Source organism: Stegodyphus dumicola, chromosome X2 (assembly GCF_044657685.1).
Source record: "Stegodyphus dumicola isolate Sdum_Otavi_A_Nest chromosome X2, ASM4465768v1".
Taxonomy (NCBI): domain Eukaryota; kingdom Metazoa; phylum Arthropoda; class Arachnida; order Araneae; family Eresidae; genus Stegodyphus; species Stegodyphus dumicola.
Window position 1 is genome coordinate 56,847,162 of NC_140781.1, and position 16,685 is coordinate 56,863,846.

At 32.1% G+C, this 16,685-nt stretch overlaps 1 protein-coding gene across 2 annotated transcripts in view; it reads right to left on the bottom strand.

The window, feature by feature from the left end:
* The window catches only part of LOC118198632 (uncharacterized), a 121,416-nt gene that overhangs the window by 63,814 nt on the left and 40,917 nt on the right, over window positions 1–16,685 (bottom strand). The window contains exons 4-6 of one of the 2 annotated variants that reach the window (XM_085809404.1): window positions 14,662–14,841; window positions 9,908–10,036; window positions 9,645–9,816 (exon numbers count right to left, since the gene is read on the bottom strand). In XM_085809404.1, the coding sequence (XP_085665530.1) occupies window positions 9,645–9,816; window positions 9,908–10,036; window positions 14,662–14,841 (481 nt within the window). The remainder of the gene's footprint in view (window positions 1–9,644; window positions 9,817–9,907; window positions 10,037–14,661; window positions 14,842–16,685) is intronic. The other variant, XM_085809405.1, reaches the window with a different exon arrangement.

Genomic DNA, 16,685 nt, shown 5'->3' on the forward strand with positions numbered 1-16,685 from the left:
ATTTTGAATTCTTGAGATATACTCATTAGTTGAGTCTACTTTGAAAGTATAGAAATTATTAAGTTTAACAAACTAAACAAGAAGTTACAGCACTCCAGTTTATTTTCAACTGATCAAAAGAATTACAATCTGTTGAACAGGGAAAAGAGAAGCTGGGATATTGTAGTCAGAAGAGTAACAGATTGGAACTATTACCTGAATTTACTCTTATCATTCTAAGAAGTTCCAGAAAAACTGGACAGCCTAATAAAATTGTAGATAGAAGTGCAACTTAAAATTCCATTGTAACAACTCACACAACTTAAGTAAGATCTCTCCAAACTTGTATGGTTTGATGGTAGCTAGTTTTCACTGTCAATGGGATAAAACGCAAGTACCAAATAGTATATTAATTACTATACAATTGGGGAATTTAAATAATACACATTATTTGGAACTTAAAGACTCAACTTGTTCTTTTCCTAAAAAGGCAGTTACTGAGCTTCACATTTACAAAAATAGTCACTTTAAGGTTTTCTATCATAATGCAAAATTTGACTGAAATCAGCAAGTCCATGGTCATGCTCTTCCTTTGTTAACCAGTCATACTTTTAATCATATAGAAAAATTTCTTTAAATAAAATAGTGGTTTTCCCCACGTGTAACGTGTATACGAGCCAGTTTCCTTTAGAAAGTCCTCCAAGAAGTCAACCCCCTTTAGACAGATAGCCCTCATGTACTTTGCCATAATTGAATAATCCAATCCAATCCAATCCTTTACATAAAATAACAATAAAATGAAGGGGGCTTATTATTTTAATGATTTATTGTTCTGTATTAAACCTAAAAATTATATACATAATGCAAATTAATGCATCTAATGTGCCCACAAGTAAAAATATAAAATTATCTCCCATCCTAAATATGAACTATCAACTCTTTTAATTCATTCATTTTTAGATATTTTACAAATCTTGTTACAAGAATGAGACACCTTAACAAAGTTTAATTTTGAAGCAACTAATTTCCCTAGAAGGAGAAGATAAAATATAAAGATATATGTTGTAGAGTCATTAGGTTATTTGGAAGCAGAAAAGATGAAAAATATGCAACCACCTTCACCGGGAATCAAACCATGGACCTCTGGAGTACCGGACCAGCATGCTAACATTACACCACAAAGGCACGCTAGGGAAGTGGGAGAAATACCTTATATACTCCCCCTTTTTAAAGGGCGACTAGGGTTTTAGGAGACCTAGTCGCCAAATCCTGGGTGCGGAGAATCATCATCCACAACCCTTTTAGTTCGGGCGCCACTTGTAGAGTCATTAGGTTAATTGGAAGCAGAAAAGATGAAAAATATGCAACCGCCTTCACCGGGAATCGAACCACGAACCTCTGGAATACCGGCTCAGCATGCTACCATTACACCACAAAGGCACGCTAGGGAATTGGGAGAAATACCTTATAATGTAAACTGCAGATATTTAACGAGCACTACTGAAGAGTGTTGTTGGAATGACTTACCTAACAGTAAATTTAACTGAAATTTTAATAACAGGTCAGACAAGGTTTGTACATTTCTCTGCACATGGAAATTATGAACCTCTAAGGATTTTTAAGGACCATCAATGAAGAAAATTAAGGGCCTACAAACTAACGGGAAGTGTAGAAATTAAGGAAATCATCTGAGAAACCAACTTCACTTTTGTAATACCATTCCTTTATTAAATATTATCTAATATTTTAACATAGCTGTACAGAAAACTGAGTACTAAACTCTAAAATTTACCGTGCAATTAACTTCAAATTAGGAATAAAATTCCTGAAACCTTTAAATTTTACTCTAATAAATCACACAGATTTTAAAGGGAAACTACACTTTCATTATTAAAAATCATTAAAAAAATATTCATTAAAAATTACTGTTAAAAACAGTAGTTTAAAGTAATAAATAATTACACACATAATTTATTACAGCAGTTTTAAAAAGCTATACGAGAAGTTATATATTAATAGGTAAAATAAATCCCTAACTTCTTTTTATTTTAAATTTCTCCCAATATTTTAGTTAATTTCCTCTTCATTCTCTTTCACTTCCTTCTCTATAACAGCTCACCAGCAGCTTAGTGATAAAGCTGCTGAAAACTGATAAGTTAGACTTGTGTTCAAATCCCTATGAACTGACTAGCTGCATAAAAATTTTTATGGTTTTCAAAATGTGTAACATGGACATGAGCCAGTTCCTCTTCAAAAGTCCTCCATGAAAGTATTGCTCCTACCAGAAAGATAGCCCTTGCATACTTTGCTGTAATAACCAAACCTTCTCTATAACACCTTATTTAAGTTCATTTACTTGATAAACAAATCAATGTTTCTACTAGTGTTTGCTTTAGCTGCTAATCTATTCATATCTTTAAAAATATCTCTTTGAAAAACAATTTTCTTATGATTTATATAATCAATGTCTTGCTCAATAATTTTTCTATTTTCCTCTTACTTCTCAGATTTAGTTAAAGACTGTTCTAAAAATCTGCATGCATTTAGAATCTGCAGCATAAGTTCTTAACCCTATTTCTCTATATCAATATTGAGAATACCTCCAGAAAAATTTTCTGAAATGATATATAAATGCACTGAAATATACTTGGTGGCCCCCAAAGCCCATTTAACACTTGAACATTCAATAATTCACAAAATAATATACTTAGAGAGGAAAATTTGACACACACGCTTGAAATGTCATGGCGTTTTACTGAAAGGAAAAAAAGGCCAGCATATGATGCTGGGCAGCAAAATATCAGTCATGCCATGTGAGAATTACGTATGAACTGAACTATAGTGAGAGAGGAATCGGTCCCTTCATGACTTTGCCATTTTTCTATTCTCGCCTCCGGATGTTGGCCCAAGTATTTACCACATCAGTCGTGATCGGACCCTTTTTGAGGAAATGTGTAGTTCTGTTATTCAAACTGTCAGTATGAGAGGTATGTTACAGAATCCTGGCTGATAAAAACCTGTTGGAAGGTATGACTTTTATGAAGGATGGCACTCCTCTCCATATTACTACATATATGAAAGATCTCGCGAACACATCGTTTGGTGAGGATCACATGCTGAGCTGCCACTTCTGTCATGGTTGGCTTCTGAAGTCCCCACATCTCAATCTGTGTGAATATTGGTTGTGAGGTTACCTGAAACTGCAAGTCTACCACAATCGGCCAACCTCATTAGGGATGCTAAAAGACAACATTCGATGGAAATTTCTCACCATACTACAAATATGCTGTACGCTGCTGTTCACAACATTGTCCCTCGACTACAGGTATTGTTGATGAATGATGGCCAACATGTTGAACATTTGGTTATGAAGGATACAGTCTTTGTTAAAAATCAGTTGTTATGCTAATTATTTCTTTTATTATCATATAAAGCACCATCTGTTGATTGTTTTAAGCACTTTTTTTGCTTTCAATAAAACCCCATGACATTTCAAGTATGTGTATCAATTTTTACCTCTCTACCAACAATATTCAGTTAATTAGAATAGAAGAGAAACACGCCAATATGACAATCAAAATCGCAATAACAACCCTGTATTTAGCGCACATATACTAAAACACTCAATAGATTTCGAGGTCAGCTAAAGGTCCCTCCTCATCAGGAGAATGAATTTACTAGAAAGGGGCAAAAAGAAGAAAAATAAAGCATTGGCAAAGGAGTCTCAGAAACATGTGCCCGTTGTTAGCACTGAACGTGATCGTAACCGGATTTTGCATCAGAGTTACACTGGCCGCCTACTTTTACTGAGCCAGGCTATCTGATCAAACGTACAACATATAGACTAAAACGCAAAAAAAAATCTAAACTATACTCAGTGGCACAAACAACCCTAATGGGCAAAGGCCTGCAGTGCCCCGAAATCTGCTTTCTTGACCGTGGGCTTTGGGGTGCGAAAGCATATGCCTTGAACAAATGGTCAGCTTGTCGCAGGACCCCCAGTCTTTAGTCCCCAAGCGAACTTGGTATTCAGTTTATCGACCCAAGAGATGCAAATCGAGGGATGAAAGACTGAGTTGACCTTGCCCAGCCCTGGGGTCGAACCCCGGACCTAAGGTGCTACTGCACAATGCGCTAGTCACTGCACCACCGGGCCTCACAAAAAAAAAAAATCATCGAAATCAAAAAATAGGGAACGAGGGGCAACTGCACCTTCACACACCAAGCTGAACCTCGAATAAAGGGAAAGTAACCTCTGTAACGGATTTTTATACCCTCCGGTAGTACCAAACACGAGGGGGCAATGCCATCTATTGGCAAAAACAATAACCAAGAATTATGTTAATAGAATTTTAAAGGCGTTAGGAAGGACTGGATTGGACTTAAAATTATTCACTAAACCTGCTAAATCTTTGTGAATATGAAAAGCCTCAAGAAAATCCAATTCATCAATGGAAGAAGCCTTTTGGATAATTTTTGCAGATTTAAAGTCAAAATTATGATTAAATTTCCAACTATATTGAAGACTTGTTAATTTCCCCCTTTCAGACATAATATTCATGTTCCTTGATACGAAACTTACACACTCTTTTTGCTTGGCCAATATATCTCAAGCCACACTGACACGATATACTATAAATTCCCCAAGAATTAAAGTCAGAAATGCAATCTTTTAGAATCGAACTGCGAATTTTATTGATAGGGGAGAAACTGACTTGAAAATTGAATTTCTGGAGAATCTTGACATTCTTATAATCTGCAATGAAATTGATTGTGTACCGTAAACCCTTTGCAGTTTGTTTACCAACTAATGCTAAGTCATGCCACCCTGTTAAGCAAAAAATGGCTTCTTTTTACTATTATGTATTTCGCACGCTCAAAGTTTGTTCCTCAGAATCTTTGCTTGCCAATGAACTTAATTACTTGAGAGCAGTTTCTATTGATCGAGGATTTTCTCCTGTGATCATTGATAAAGTCGTTAAAAAAATTTCAGATTCCCATCAAAGAAGACATTCCACTGTTAGAAATAATATTTATGACCTTGTCGTGCTTCTATTTTATCCTTCTACCAGTTATGAAGTTGCACGGATTCTGCAGAAATTCAATTTTCAAATCAGTTTCTCCCCTGTCAATAACATTCGTGGTTTGATTCTAAAAGATTGCATTTCTGACTTTAATTCTTGGGGAATGTATAGTATATTGTGTCAGTATAGCTTGAGATACATTGGCCAAACAAAAAGAGCATTACAGTTTTGTATCAAGGAACATGAATCTTATGTCCGAAAAGGCGAAATTAACAAGTCTTCAATAGCGTATCATAGTTGGAAATTTAATCATAATTTTGACTTTGGATCTGCAAAAATTATCCAAAAGGCTTCTTCCATTGGTGAATTGGATTTTCTTGAAGCGTTTCATATTCACAAGGATTTAGCATGTTTCGTGAATGATTTTAAGTCCAATCCAGTCCTTCCTAGCTTCTTTAAAATTCTATTAACATAATTCTTAGTTATTGTTTTTGCTGATAGATGGCATTGCCTCCTCATGTTTGGTATTACCGGAGGGTATAAAAAGTCATTACAGGGGTTACTTTCCCTTTATTCGAGGTTCAAACTTGGTGCGTGAAGGTGCAGTTTCCCCTTGCTCCCTATTTTTTGACTTTGCTGATTTTATTTTATTTATTTATTTATTTATTTGCGTTTTAGTCTATGTGTTATATGTTTGATCAGACAGCCCAGCTCAGTAAAGGTAGGTGGCCAGTGTAACTCTGATGCAAAATCTGGTTATGACCATGTGTTTCTCAGACTCCTTTGCCAATGCTTTATTTTTCTTCTTTTCATCCCCTTTCTAGTAATTTCGTTTTCCTGATGAGGAGGGACCTTTAGCTGCCCTCGAAATCGATTGAGTTATTTAATATATGTACGCTAAATACAAGGTTGTTATTGTGATTTTGATTATTCAGTTAATTATTGAAATTTCAAATGTTAACAGACTTTTGGATCATCCAGTAGAATGGAAATGTTTTAACCATCTGACTGCTTATCCCGTGACTTTCAAAAGCAATATAAAAGTAACAAAGTTTGTTCATCCTGCAATTTTCCCCTCTTTTTAACCCCTTCATGACAGAGGTTACATATATGCATCAGTACCTATTCCTCTTATGCAATGGCATGCTGCTTACCCCAACTCACCTCAGAGACAATGCACTGTGGCAGTAGTACAATCTCACATGATGGGATATTTAGTATTGCTAAGCCTAACTGAAAAAAATTTGCTACAAATACTTTTTATCAATGCTTTGATTTTCTTTCTGTAATTATAACTAACAATAATATAAAACAGAATATCAAGACATACTGAAAAAAATTAATTCAAATGTAAATGCAAAATAAAACACCTGATTCATCTCACTGAAATGTTGTACAAAACATATCTAAATCTCTATCTAAACATATCTAAAAAAATAACAAACGTCTTTTCTGCAGATGCTTTTCTATGTGCCAAGAGTAGATTCATTTTTGCAATTCTCTCTGCTTGTGCAAAGAATGAAAATAAAAGATAGGAAATGTGTCAACAGAAAGCTTCTGGTATTAAAAGCAGAAAATTCAAATAATTCTGGTTTACAGCTTTTTGAAAAAATCTCCACACATTAAGAGAAATTTGAGAAATTTTCACGCTTAATTTCGTGTCATAATTTATTACTGCAGACACATTTTGCACTTTGTCACAGGCCACTTTTCTGGATTTTTAGGGGTCATGGGGTTTATAATAATCATGGGGTTTGGTTTCAAATCTGGCTAGAAACATTTCTAAAAGGTATGTGACCTATAAAGAAAAAAACTGCCTCAGTAGGCAATCCATTGTCATGTCTGCCCACTTTATCAGGAAATTTTAGTTAAAAACATCAGGAAAAGAGGTATAACATGAATTTTACAGAGAAAACTAACACATATTCGAATATTTTGAAAGACTTGTACAGAGAGGAACTATTATCATAAAAAAAATGTAAATGTAGGTAAACAAAATAACATTTAAAATATCTACAGTAGCACATTTTGCTTTCCTAAGAAGTAATTCAGAAACTATGCTTTAATTACATTAATTCTCTTAAAATGTCTTCACATTTTATTCTGTTAATTAATTACTGGTATCATTCCACAAAAATGACAAGATAGAAAATGAAAATATTTTATCTTGTTATTGTTTTAAAAATATAATTTGAATATATTATTATCATTTTAATAGTTAAAAACTATTATATTTATTATAAAAGGTCATAAAATTTGCAAGCATCCGAATAAAAATTATGCAGACAATTTAATCTTAAAATTGCCAGAATGTTGATAAGTTGCCAAATTTAGCAACAATAATTCATATTACAAAAAACTTTTTTTTTTTCTTTTTTCAATACAATAAAAAAATTTTTTTTTGAATTGTAACTTGAATATCTGCTAACACTACGTGAATTAAATATATATTTGGTGATGAACTGCTAAACTGACACATTCACACACTTTTTTTTTGCCTTTATAAACACTGAAAATTTCTAAAATATTAATTTTACACGTTAACATTGTAAACTTACAATAGTTTACAAAAAAACCACAAACTTTTGCAAATATCCACTGTTCTAATACCCCAAATACTTTTGAAAATATCCATTGTTCTAATCCACTGTTGCAAATACCCACACTCTAGAGCTACTGTTCCTAGTGGCAATTGAGCTGAAGTAGTTTAAATTAGCAAATAGTCCTGCAGAAATTTGAATTCTTCTAATACTGTAGAGACATAAGGTATTTTCTGAGAGCAGGAGAGATGAAAAATGAGCAATGCCCTCCACGGGACTTGAACAATGAACCTCCTGAATACGCACCGAGCGTGCTGACCATTACACTACGAAGGCATGCTAAAGAAGGCAGCACAAATACTTTATATACTCCCCCTTTTAAAGGGCGACTTGACATTATGGGATCCAGTCACAAATCCTGGTGGTGGAGAATCATCATCCACAAAGTTTTTTATAGTCTGGGTACCACTGTAGAGACATTAGGTTGCTTTGAAGCTGAAGACATGAAAAATGAGCAATGCCCTCTGGGACTCGAACCATGGACCTCTCGAATACGTACCGAGTGTGCTGACATTTACACCACAAAGGCATGCTACGAGAAGGTGGGAGAAATATCTTATAATACTACCAAACAGTTCCAGAATATCTCTCCCTTTATTCAAGAGCCCTCTTCATGTCTTTTGGCCATACGTGTGAAGAATTTTAAGATTTACTGATAACAGTGATTGGAGGCATGTTCTTTATGAAACATCGCACTTGAACCTTCTTGAAGGTCACACTTTTGTCACAATATTTCAAAGCATGGTTGTAAGGATATTCATAATGTTCATTCACAATCAGAATGGAACTCATAAAAAATGGATAGAAATGTTAGATGAGCAAAATTAAGAACTTTTATGGACTAAAAATCATTTCCACCTATGTACTCTGTCATAAAGCTAATGCACTTTCTAATGTTTATTAATATGGCAAAAGTCACTTCAGCTATAAAAATAAATGCTTTAAAAATTATTTATGAAGAAGCTAAGTAATAACTAGCTCCTTCATAAATAATCAGAAATATGTCATTTATTTTTATGCTTGCAAATAACACTGTGTATACTCTTTTTGCAAACACTCTTATATGTATTTCACACTAAGCATTCCTGCACTCTACTAGTTTTTCTTGCTGCCCTGACGGTATAGTGGGGAAGCCTACTATGGTATCAAAGGGCCCAGTTTTGAATCCCGGAGAAGGAATGGATGTCTGTAAATGTATAGTGTCTTTGCAGCATGGGAGTACTCTAAATATATGGCGAGTTGAAAATCCTCTCATGGTGGTAGAGTAGAGGATTGGTGGTAGAGTAGAGGGGTGGGAGACCCTCGTACCAGCCTCCGAGGTGCTCTTCCTCAAAACTGGGGTGGAAATAGAAGTTCAACCTCCTTCAGGCTCTGGCAACCATTCTTCCATGAAATTCATGGGCAAGATAACATACAACAACTAGTTTTTCTTAACATCTTAGTTATTACAGCTTACCACTTAATTCATAGTGAAAACGAATGGTGGAAAAAAAATAGCACATACATAACATTTTGTAAAAAACTTAGTCAAAGTGCTACATAAACACACAAAATGCTCATACAAGGTTTTGGAGAAACTGCTTGGACAGAAGGTGCCCCTATATAATACAACTATGATTCAACAACAGCACTAAAGGATAAGATTCTGGATCATAACAATGTATCTATTTGCATACAATTTTTCATACAAAAGGTTTTGGCATAAAAAAAATATGGTACTCCACATTTTTATCAGATTTTGACCTATTTCTCCATCCTGAAATGAAAATAAAGCTATGAGAGAAAAGATAAATCACTACAAATGAATTTCAGAGAAAACTGCAGATAATGCTGAATGCTATTACATATGATGCTTTGTCAAGTGTTTCCAGTTGAAGGTAGAAAATAATATGTAGAACAATTATTTTTTACACAGAAATTTTAAAAACTAACTGGTAGCCCCTTTCAAGTCAGTTAGTTCACTATTATCAATAACAGTATGATTACAAGAAAACAGACAAACAGCTATATAAAACACATTGCACAAAAAGATTTCACTAACCATCTTGATGAAGTTTGGCAACAATTTCTGGCAAAATTTTATGATCATTCACACGGCCTTCAGGAAGAGAGACTAAAATTTCTATGTGGCCACAAAACTGTCGATTTCGTCTGAGTGAAGAGCAAGCATCACATTGAACAAAAGAATATAGGCCAAATATTACACTCATGACCTGTGGATATTAAAATTAATAATTAACAGAAGCTCCTGCTTTGATAATCATCATCACAAGGATTAAAGATAAATGTTTATAAAATTCTTACTAAATTTAATATCTTCTCAGCTTCTTTACGTGGCATTTTTAATTTCAAGTCATCAAAATATCTTAGTCCAATCTGGTGAGCTCTTGATAAATCAGATTTTGTTCGTAGGTCTTGTATGGTCAAATACCCCTATTAAAAAACAAGAATAATTATTCTTCTCTTGTTTTATTTTTAGCAAATCAAAAACACCCGAGAATTTTTTTGAAAAAAAGTTAAAAAATAATGAAACTTTGATGCATGTCTATCAAAAGTCAAATGATTAAAACCATTAAATGTTGGAAATATTTAATGATCCAATTAGGAATTCCATTTATTGCTCATGGTAATAAGTCCAAGTAGAAAAAGCTGGCCGTTCATGTCCCATCACTTCACAGCATATATAAATTAGAAATATCTTTATTCTTCAAGACCTGTTATTGCTTTTGAGTAATTAATCCCAAAACCAATATATCTATGTTAGATGTCGCTTTTTTATTTATTATTTTATTAGTATTAGGTTCCATGTAGAGTCAAATACCTCTTAAAACAGGATAGAAGCAAAACACATTTGTGAGACAAAGACAAATCCTTTTTATTCAAACATAAAATTTTTAGTTAATATATAGTTACTGTTAATTCAGTCAATATCTGACGGATTACAAAATAAAAAGAAAATAAAAGTTGAACAAATGTTATATTTTGGCACCTTATATATTTTATAAATTTTCTAGATCATTTTGAAATATTTATCTCGTGAACACATTTTTTTAAGTTAATAAACAATTATCATTACTTCAGTCAACTTCTGAATGGGTACAAAATTAAATAAGAAACTAAAAACTAAACAGAAATTATATTTTTTACTTTAAATATTTTATAAATTTCCTAGATCATTTTTAAATATTTAACTCCTGAATTTATGCAGTAATAATCTAATTGATATTTTAAATGCTTTATCATGAGCCATTGCCTAATAGCACTAACTTTAACTATTACTGTTCCCAACATATATTTAACTTTTTGCACAAACGGCCAATACTTTTAAATCTACTACAGGTACAAAAGGTAAACTGATAATGTTTCACAAAAAATAAATGAAATTTTAATAACAACCCTAATTAAAAGTAATGCCTGGAATTTTCAAATTCAGACTGCTTAATGCACTCAATTTCATATTTTCATATTAAGCAAACTATTTTTGGTGCCCAGCCAAAATGTTTAATGATGATAACAGTTAATGATGATAATCTGTCAGTCTGTCAGCATATTGTTAGAACGCTTTCACATACAGTGTGCTTTGTAGTAATTATCTAAGTAAAAGCTGATAATGATGCAACTGATAAGACTGCAAAACGAATGTCCTAAAATGGTCTGTAACTTAATTCGTATCTGTTATACACTTCACAATTGCTTTACAAAAGCAGTATGCATTAAAGATAAAATTTATGAGCAATAACTCAATTATAAATAGGAAATACAAAAAAATTTTTCACAACTTTAATAATCTATTCATTTCAAAGGAGTAAGTAACAAGTAATAATCACTAAATATATACCATAGCCAACAGTTCTTAATATACACATTCAATTATGTTTTTGTTTGTTTCAGCACAAACGTAATGCCAACATTTGAGCTTCAGGCACTTTCCGATCATGTAATTTCAACAACATCATATTTGGCCTCAGCTATGAGAGTAAAGTTTCAGTTTGAAAACAAGCTCAAACAAATCCCCCCCTTCAAAATCATAAAATTTTTCCTTTCAAGGAAATTCGCCCCTTCCAGTTGAGAACCTTTAGCAATAGCAGCAGATATTATGAAACTAAGTATAATACAATTCTAAAGGAAAATACAACTGTGCAAAACAGTCCCAATTTTAAAATATAAAAAAATATGAATGAAAAATACAGTAGTACATATTCATTTAAAGTTAAGTTCCCATGCTTTTTATAAATGAATAAAATAATGCTTTATAAATCAGGCATGCACTCTATATAGAGTTTTTTTATTAGAAAAGATTTTTCATATATCATCTCCAAGGAACAGAAATTCTATTAAAACAATGAATTATTGGAATAAATTTTAGCCAGTATTTTAAGTTATTAGATTTCTATCGCAGTAAAATTTTTTTAAAAAACTGTGAAGAAATAATATTTTAATTGTAAAAATCCTAAAATGTAAAATTAAAAAGGTAGCTACTGTCACTGACTGTAGATTGACTTGTCAAGGGGAATAAACCAATCCACTATCAATTAACAATAACCAAATTAAGTGAGAGTGTTCCGTCTTTTTTCCTACTAGCAATTTTGTTAGAGTTTAATTAAATGCTACATACAAAACTTAAATATTAGAGAGATATTAGTCTACTTGAGCCAAAAGACTTATAAACAAAAACTAAAATAAAAATTAGTAAGAAATTCTTAATTTAAGGTACTTGTTAAGAACAGAATTAAACTAGTAAAACAAAATCCTCACTTTAGAAAAAACATTCCCCGACACTCTCACAGTATTGTAAGAACAATAAGAAACTATTAAAACCTGTATAAATTAATATATACAAAAGAAGATTAGAAGTCAATAGAAAAATTTTCAAATTAATACATTATTTTAGATTAAAATGTAGTCATTGAATACTAACTGATACATTCTTTTTGATCGAAATGCAAAATTAAAAGTAAAGCTCATAAATACAAATTTATATATTCTTTCATATTAATACGTTAAATCAAAAGTAGTGATTTATAAACAATTTTAGGTTCAATGACAGAAAGGAAATTAAAACTAACTTACATAGCTGCAAAATTTGAAATGAAATGGCTGGAACTGTAAATGTACTCAGTGATGGAATATAATAAGGTTGTCATATTTAGTGTGAGAAAAGGGAGCTATTGGTGACATGTTGTACTCTATTTGAGAAGTGATGGCATTAAAGTTGGCAAGATAATCTTACTGCTAGTTACAGTTGTCATCAGAGACTAGTTTCTTATTAATTTTTTTAATCAAAAAAAAGAAATTAATTTATTTCTGGCTAATGGTCTAAAAAGCATAAAGAAGGAAGTATTCTCACTGAAGAACAAAATGCCAGGGGGAAAAACTTGTATTTTATAATATATACAAAAATTAATAACAAAATTTACAAATCTTTAACTAACATATGAGGGCATTTCGAAAAGTAAAGATACAATGGCTCGCATTCCTTAAAAAAAAAAAAAAAAAAAAAAAAAAAAAATTATTTAGAAAACGTCAGTTACATCTTATTAACTGGATTATTTATTATTTTTCGACATAGTCACCCTCGTTATCCAAACATTTGTTAAGTCGGTGCACAAGCTTTTGTATCCCACAGTCATAGAAGGTTGCCGCGTGTTAGAACCCAGCGCGCACACAATTTCCTGTACCCTAACTTGACAGTCACAACTTCATAATGATTTTTCATTGACACTTCCGGTATGATCTGATGCAATTTTTTCAATTTGAGACGTCTACTCGCACGAATTGCTTCCTCTGTTCTCTGAAGAAGGACATCAGAGATCACAGATGGCCGACCTGTTCTTTGTTCGTCACGAACATCGGTCCTACCTTCAGAGAAATGACGACACCATTTCGTAACATTTTATGGACTCATAATGTTCCCATAAACAGAAACAATTTCTTTGTGAATATCCGCTGGTCGCTGACCTTTTGCATGAAGAAACGCACTTCGCATTTGGCGAGATTCTGAATCAGCGCAGCCATTTTAAACACGACCTATTCCAACCAGAATCAACGTTGAAATGCCAAACGACCGCGAGGAGAAAGCTAACGGTTCAAGGTTAACACCTGTGTTGCCAACTTACTCACCAAAACTTTTCTTTTCCTCTGGTGTATGGTGTGTCTATACTTTTCGAAATGCCCTCATACATCATAATTATTAATAACAATAATATTCATATATACATTTTGTAAAATCATTTTCTCATCATTACCTACTGTTAAACATTATTTTCAGAGGGGTAATTTAACTCGTTATGTCAGTATAATAGATCAACCAAAGCATTTTAAACACCAAAAACAGAATGAGTAATGAAAGGAATGATACTTCTATATTCAACCTCTAATTTTCATAAAAATTAATATTTTTTGCCATAATACAACACAGTATCAGTCTATCATTTGAAATTCCAACATTTATGTTTGTTAAACAAATAGCAATGAATGTAAATTTGAATATACTGATAACACTTGTTGCTATAATATTTACAAGATTTACGGTTTTGTTCAGAAAAAGGTTTGGCATTACGATTAATCTGAAAGGAAAAACTGTAGAAAAAGCATTTAGCTGTTAATGCATAATTAATTACTAAAGCACTCCAAGAAAAGTTTTAACATATTTAGTCAATAGCAAAATCAAGTTATATATCATGATGGCATGTAGGAGGAAAATTCGACACATACAATCAAGATTTTTACCAAATACATGTTATTTGTTTCAACATAAGGACATAACAGTAAATGACATTCAAATTTCTTGTCAGCTTCAATGCAATGAAAACTGTTATTGGGAATTCTAAATATTGCATAACAGTTTTGGATCAACAATCAGGAGCTGGTGTCCTAAAATTCAATTTATAATTTGAAAAAGTATTCCTGTATTAACTTTGTTTTAGGTAGGAAAAAATCGATGACTTTCAAAAATTACATAGCAATCATTTGAAGAATAATAGAACTGCAAATGTTTAGTTTTTTATGACAAAAAAGTAAAAATAATCTTGAATTTTGCAAACATAAACTTACATTACCTCTTTATACAAAGCATCAGCAGTTAAAGAATTAATACCCCATGCTGCTCTAAATAATCTCAGAGTTTTAGCTCTTTGATTACAGCTTATTTCCTCAATTTCCTTTAGATGACCGGTTTGTATAATTTCCCATACTTTATTGGCTATCTTACGTCCAATTCCATTAGTTGATTTAGCTTCCTAAACATTAAAATATTATTATCAATACAATATATACATATTGATTGTTTGTTTGCAATCAAATAACTAGCTTAATGACACAAGACATTTCACATTAAATGCTTGTTTTCAATTAAAGTAGTTCAGCTTAATCAGTTAAGTATCAGAAAAATTCTTAAAAAAATTAAGAACTACATTTTTACATTAAAAAGGCTCTTAGGAAATACTATTCCGATAGAACATGCTACGAAAGATTATAATTAAAAAATCTAGTTATATTGGGAAAGTGAATAAACACAATGAGTAGCAAAAATGTTTCTATGAGATTCTTTTAACATACAAATATCAATTATTGGGTAGAATGCAACTTCATGCTCAAAATATCCTTAAATATTTAAGGCAGATGCAAGAACTTAAAATTATGCTAATTTTTTTACAAGTATCAGTAAACAGTTTTTAATACGAAAAACATATGATAGAACATTGCAAAAGTTTTCATAATACAGTACAAGGTGAAATGTGAATGAACATCTCAACAAAACCAAGCACTGTAATTTCCTTCGGCGAGTCCTGTCTAATTTACCACAACTGGTTCTAGCAAATGTCTACGTACACATGTTGTTTCAACATGATGAAGCACCAGCCCATAACAGAAAGTTCAGAATTACCTGAATACTTAATTTCTGAAACAACATAGTATGGTGGACATAAACTTTCAACCCCTCAGTCAGGGATTCTCAACCTCTTTGATCCCATGCATCCCTTTCACCATGCTTGATCATTCCCCTTCCTTTCCAAAACTCAAAAAATAAATATATATATTATCTACATTTAGATGATTTTTCAATGTGTTTTACAAACTCAACAACAGAAAGTGTAGAAAATGTTAATAAATACCAAAATTTAAATAAAAGTTTTTTATAGCCAGAAATTACAACTAAATACTTAACAAATGAATAAAAGCCTGACATTTCTGACTGAAACTATGAAATTCCTAACAGGGGAATTCCTCATGGTTGAGAACCCCAATCCTATATTCTTCTAAGAGATACAGAGCTCTTCTGTCTAGTTTTCTTTCTTTAGCACTGTACTTTGATTCTAAACTAATATGTGGACTGTATAGCAAAAGAACTAACTAATTTATTTACTGTAATTAACTATTCAGATCTAATACATGCTTTTTTTTTTTTTTTAGATAATTTCATCATGAATATAATATAAAATAATGCAACATTTTAAAAACATAAACATTCACTATTCTACAATCGAACTTATTCTTTAAACAGTTCCATTTTAATGTAAAGCACAATTTTCAATAAGAACATAATAATGTAAACTAAGCATTATTATCCTGGATAGGTAATAAACAAATTTTACTAATACATCGAATATACACACCATTTGATGTTTTCACTTTAACAACTCTGGCCTTATTATCTTTACCAGGTAAAACTTCTAGAATTCTTGCTAAAGACCATTTAAATGCCGGAAGATTATCTTCCTTTAACACAACTAACATACCTGCCTTTAAATTTTCTTTATTAATAAACCATTTGGTGCGTTGTTGTAGATGATTTAAATAATCAGTTTGCCAACGTTTCCAAATAACTTGAATGAACTTGGTAATAACTTGCCATTTAGAAAGTCTATTATCTGTAAGATGAGACAAATCTGGTTCAGGATATGAAGTAATGGAACGTCCAATTAAAAAATGACCTGGCGTTAAGGCATCAAAGTCATTTGCATCTGTTGATAAGGGTAAAATTGGACGAGAATTGAGAATACCTTCAATCTGTGTGACAACAGTCCAAAATTCTTCTAAAGTTAATTTATAACTGCTGATTGTACGCTGAAGATGGTATTTA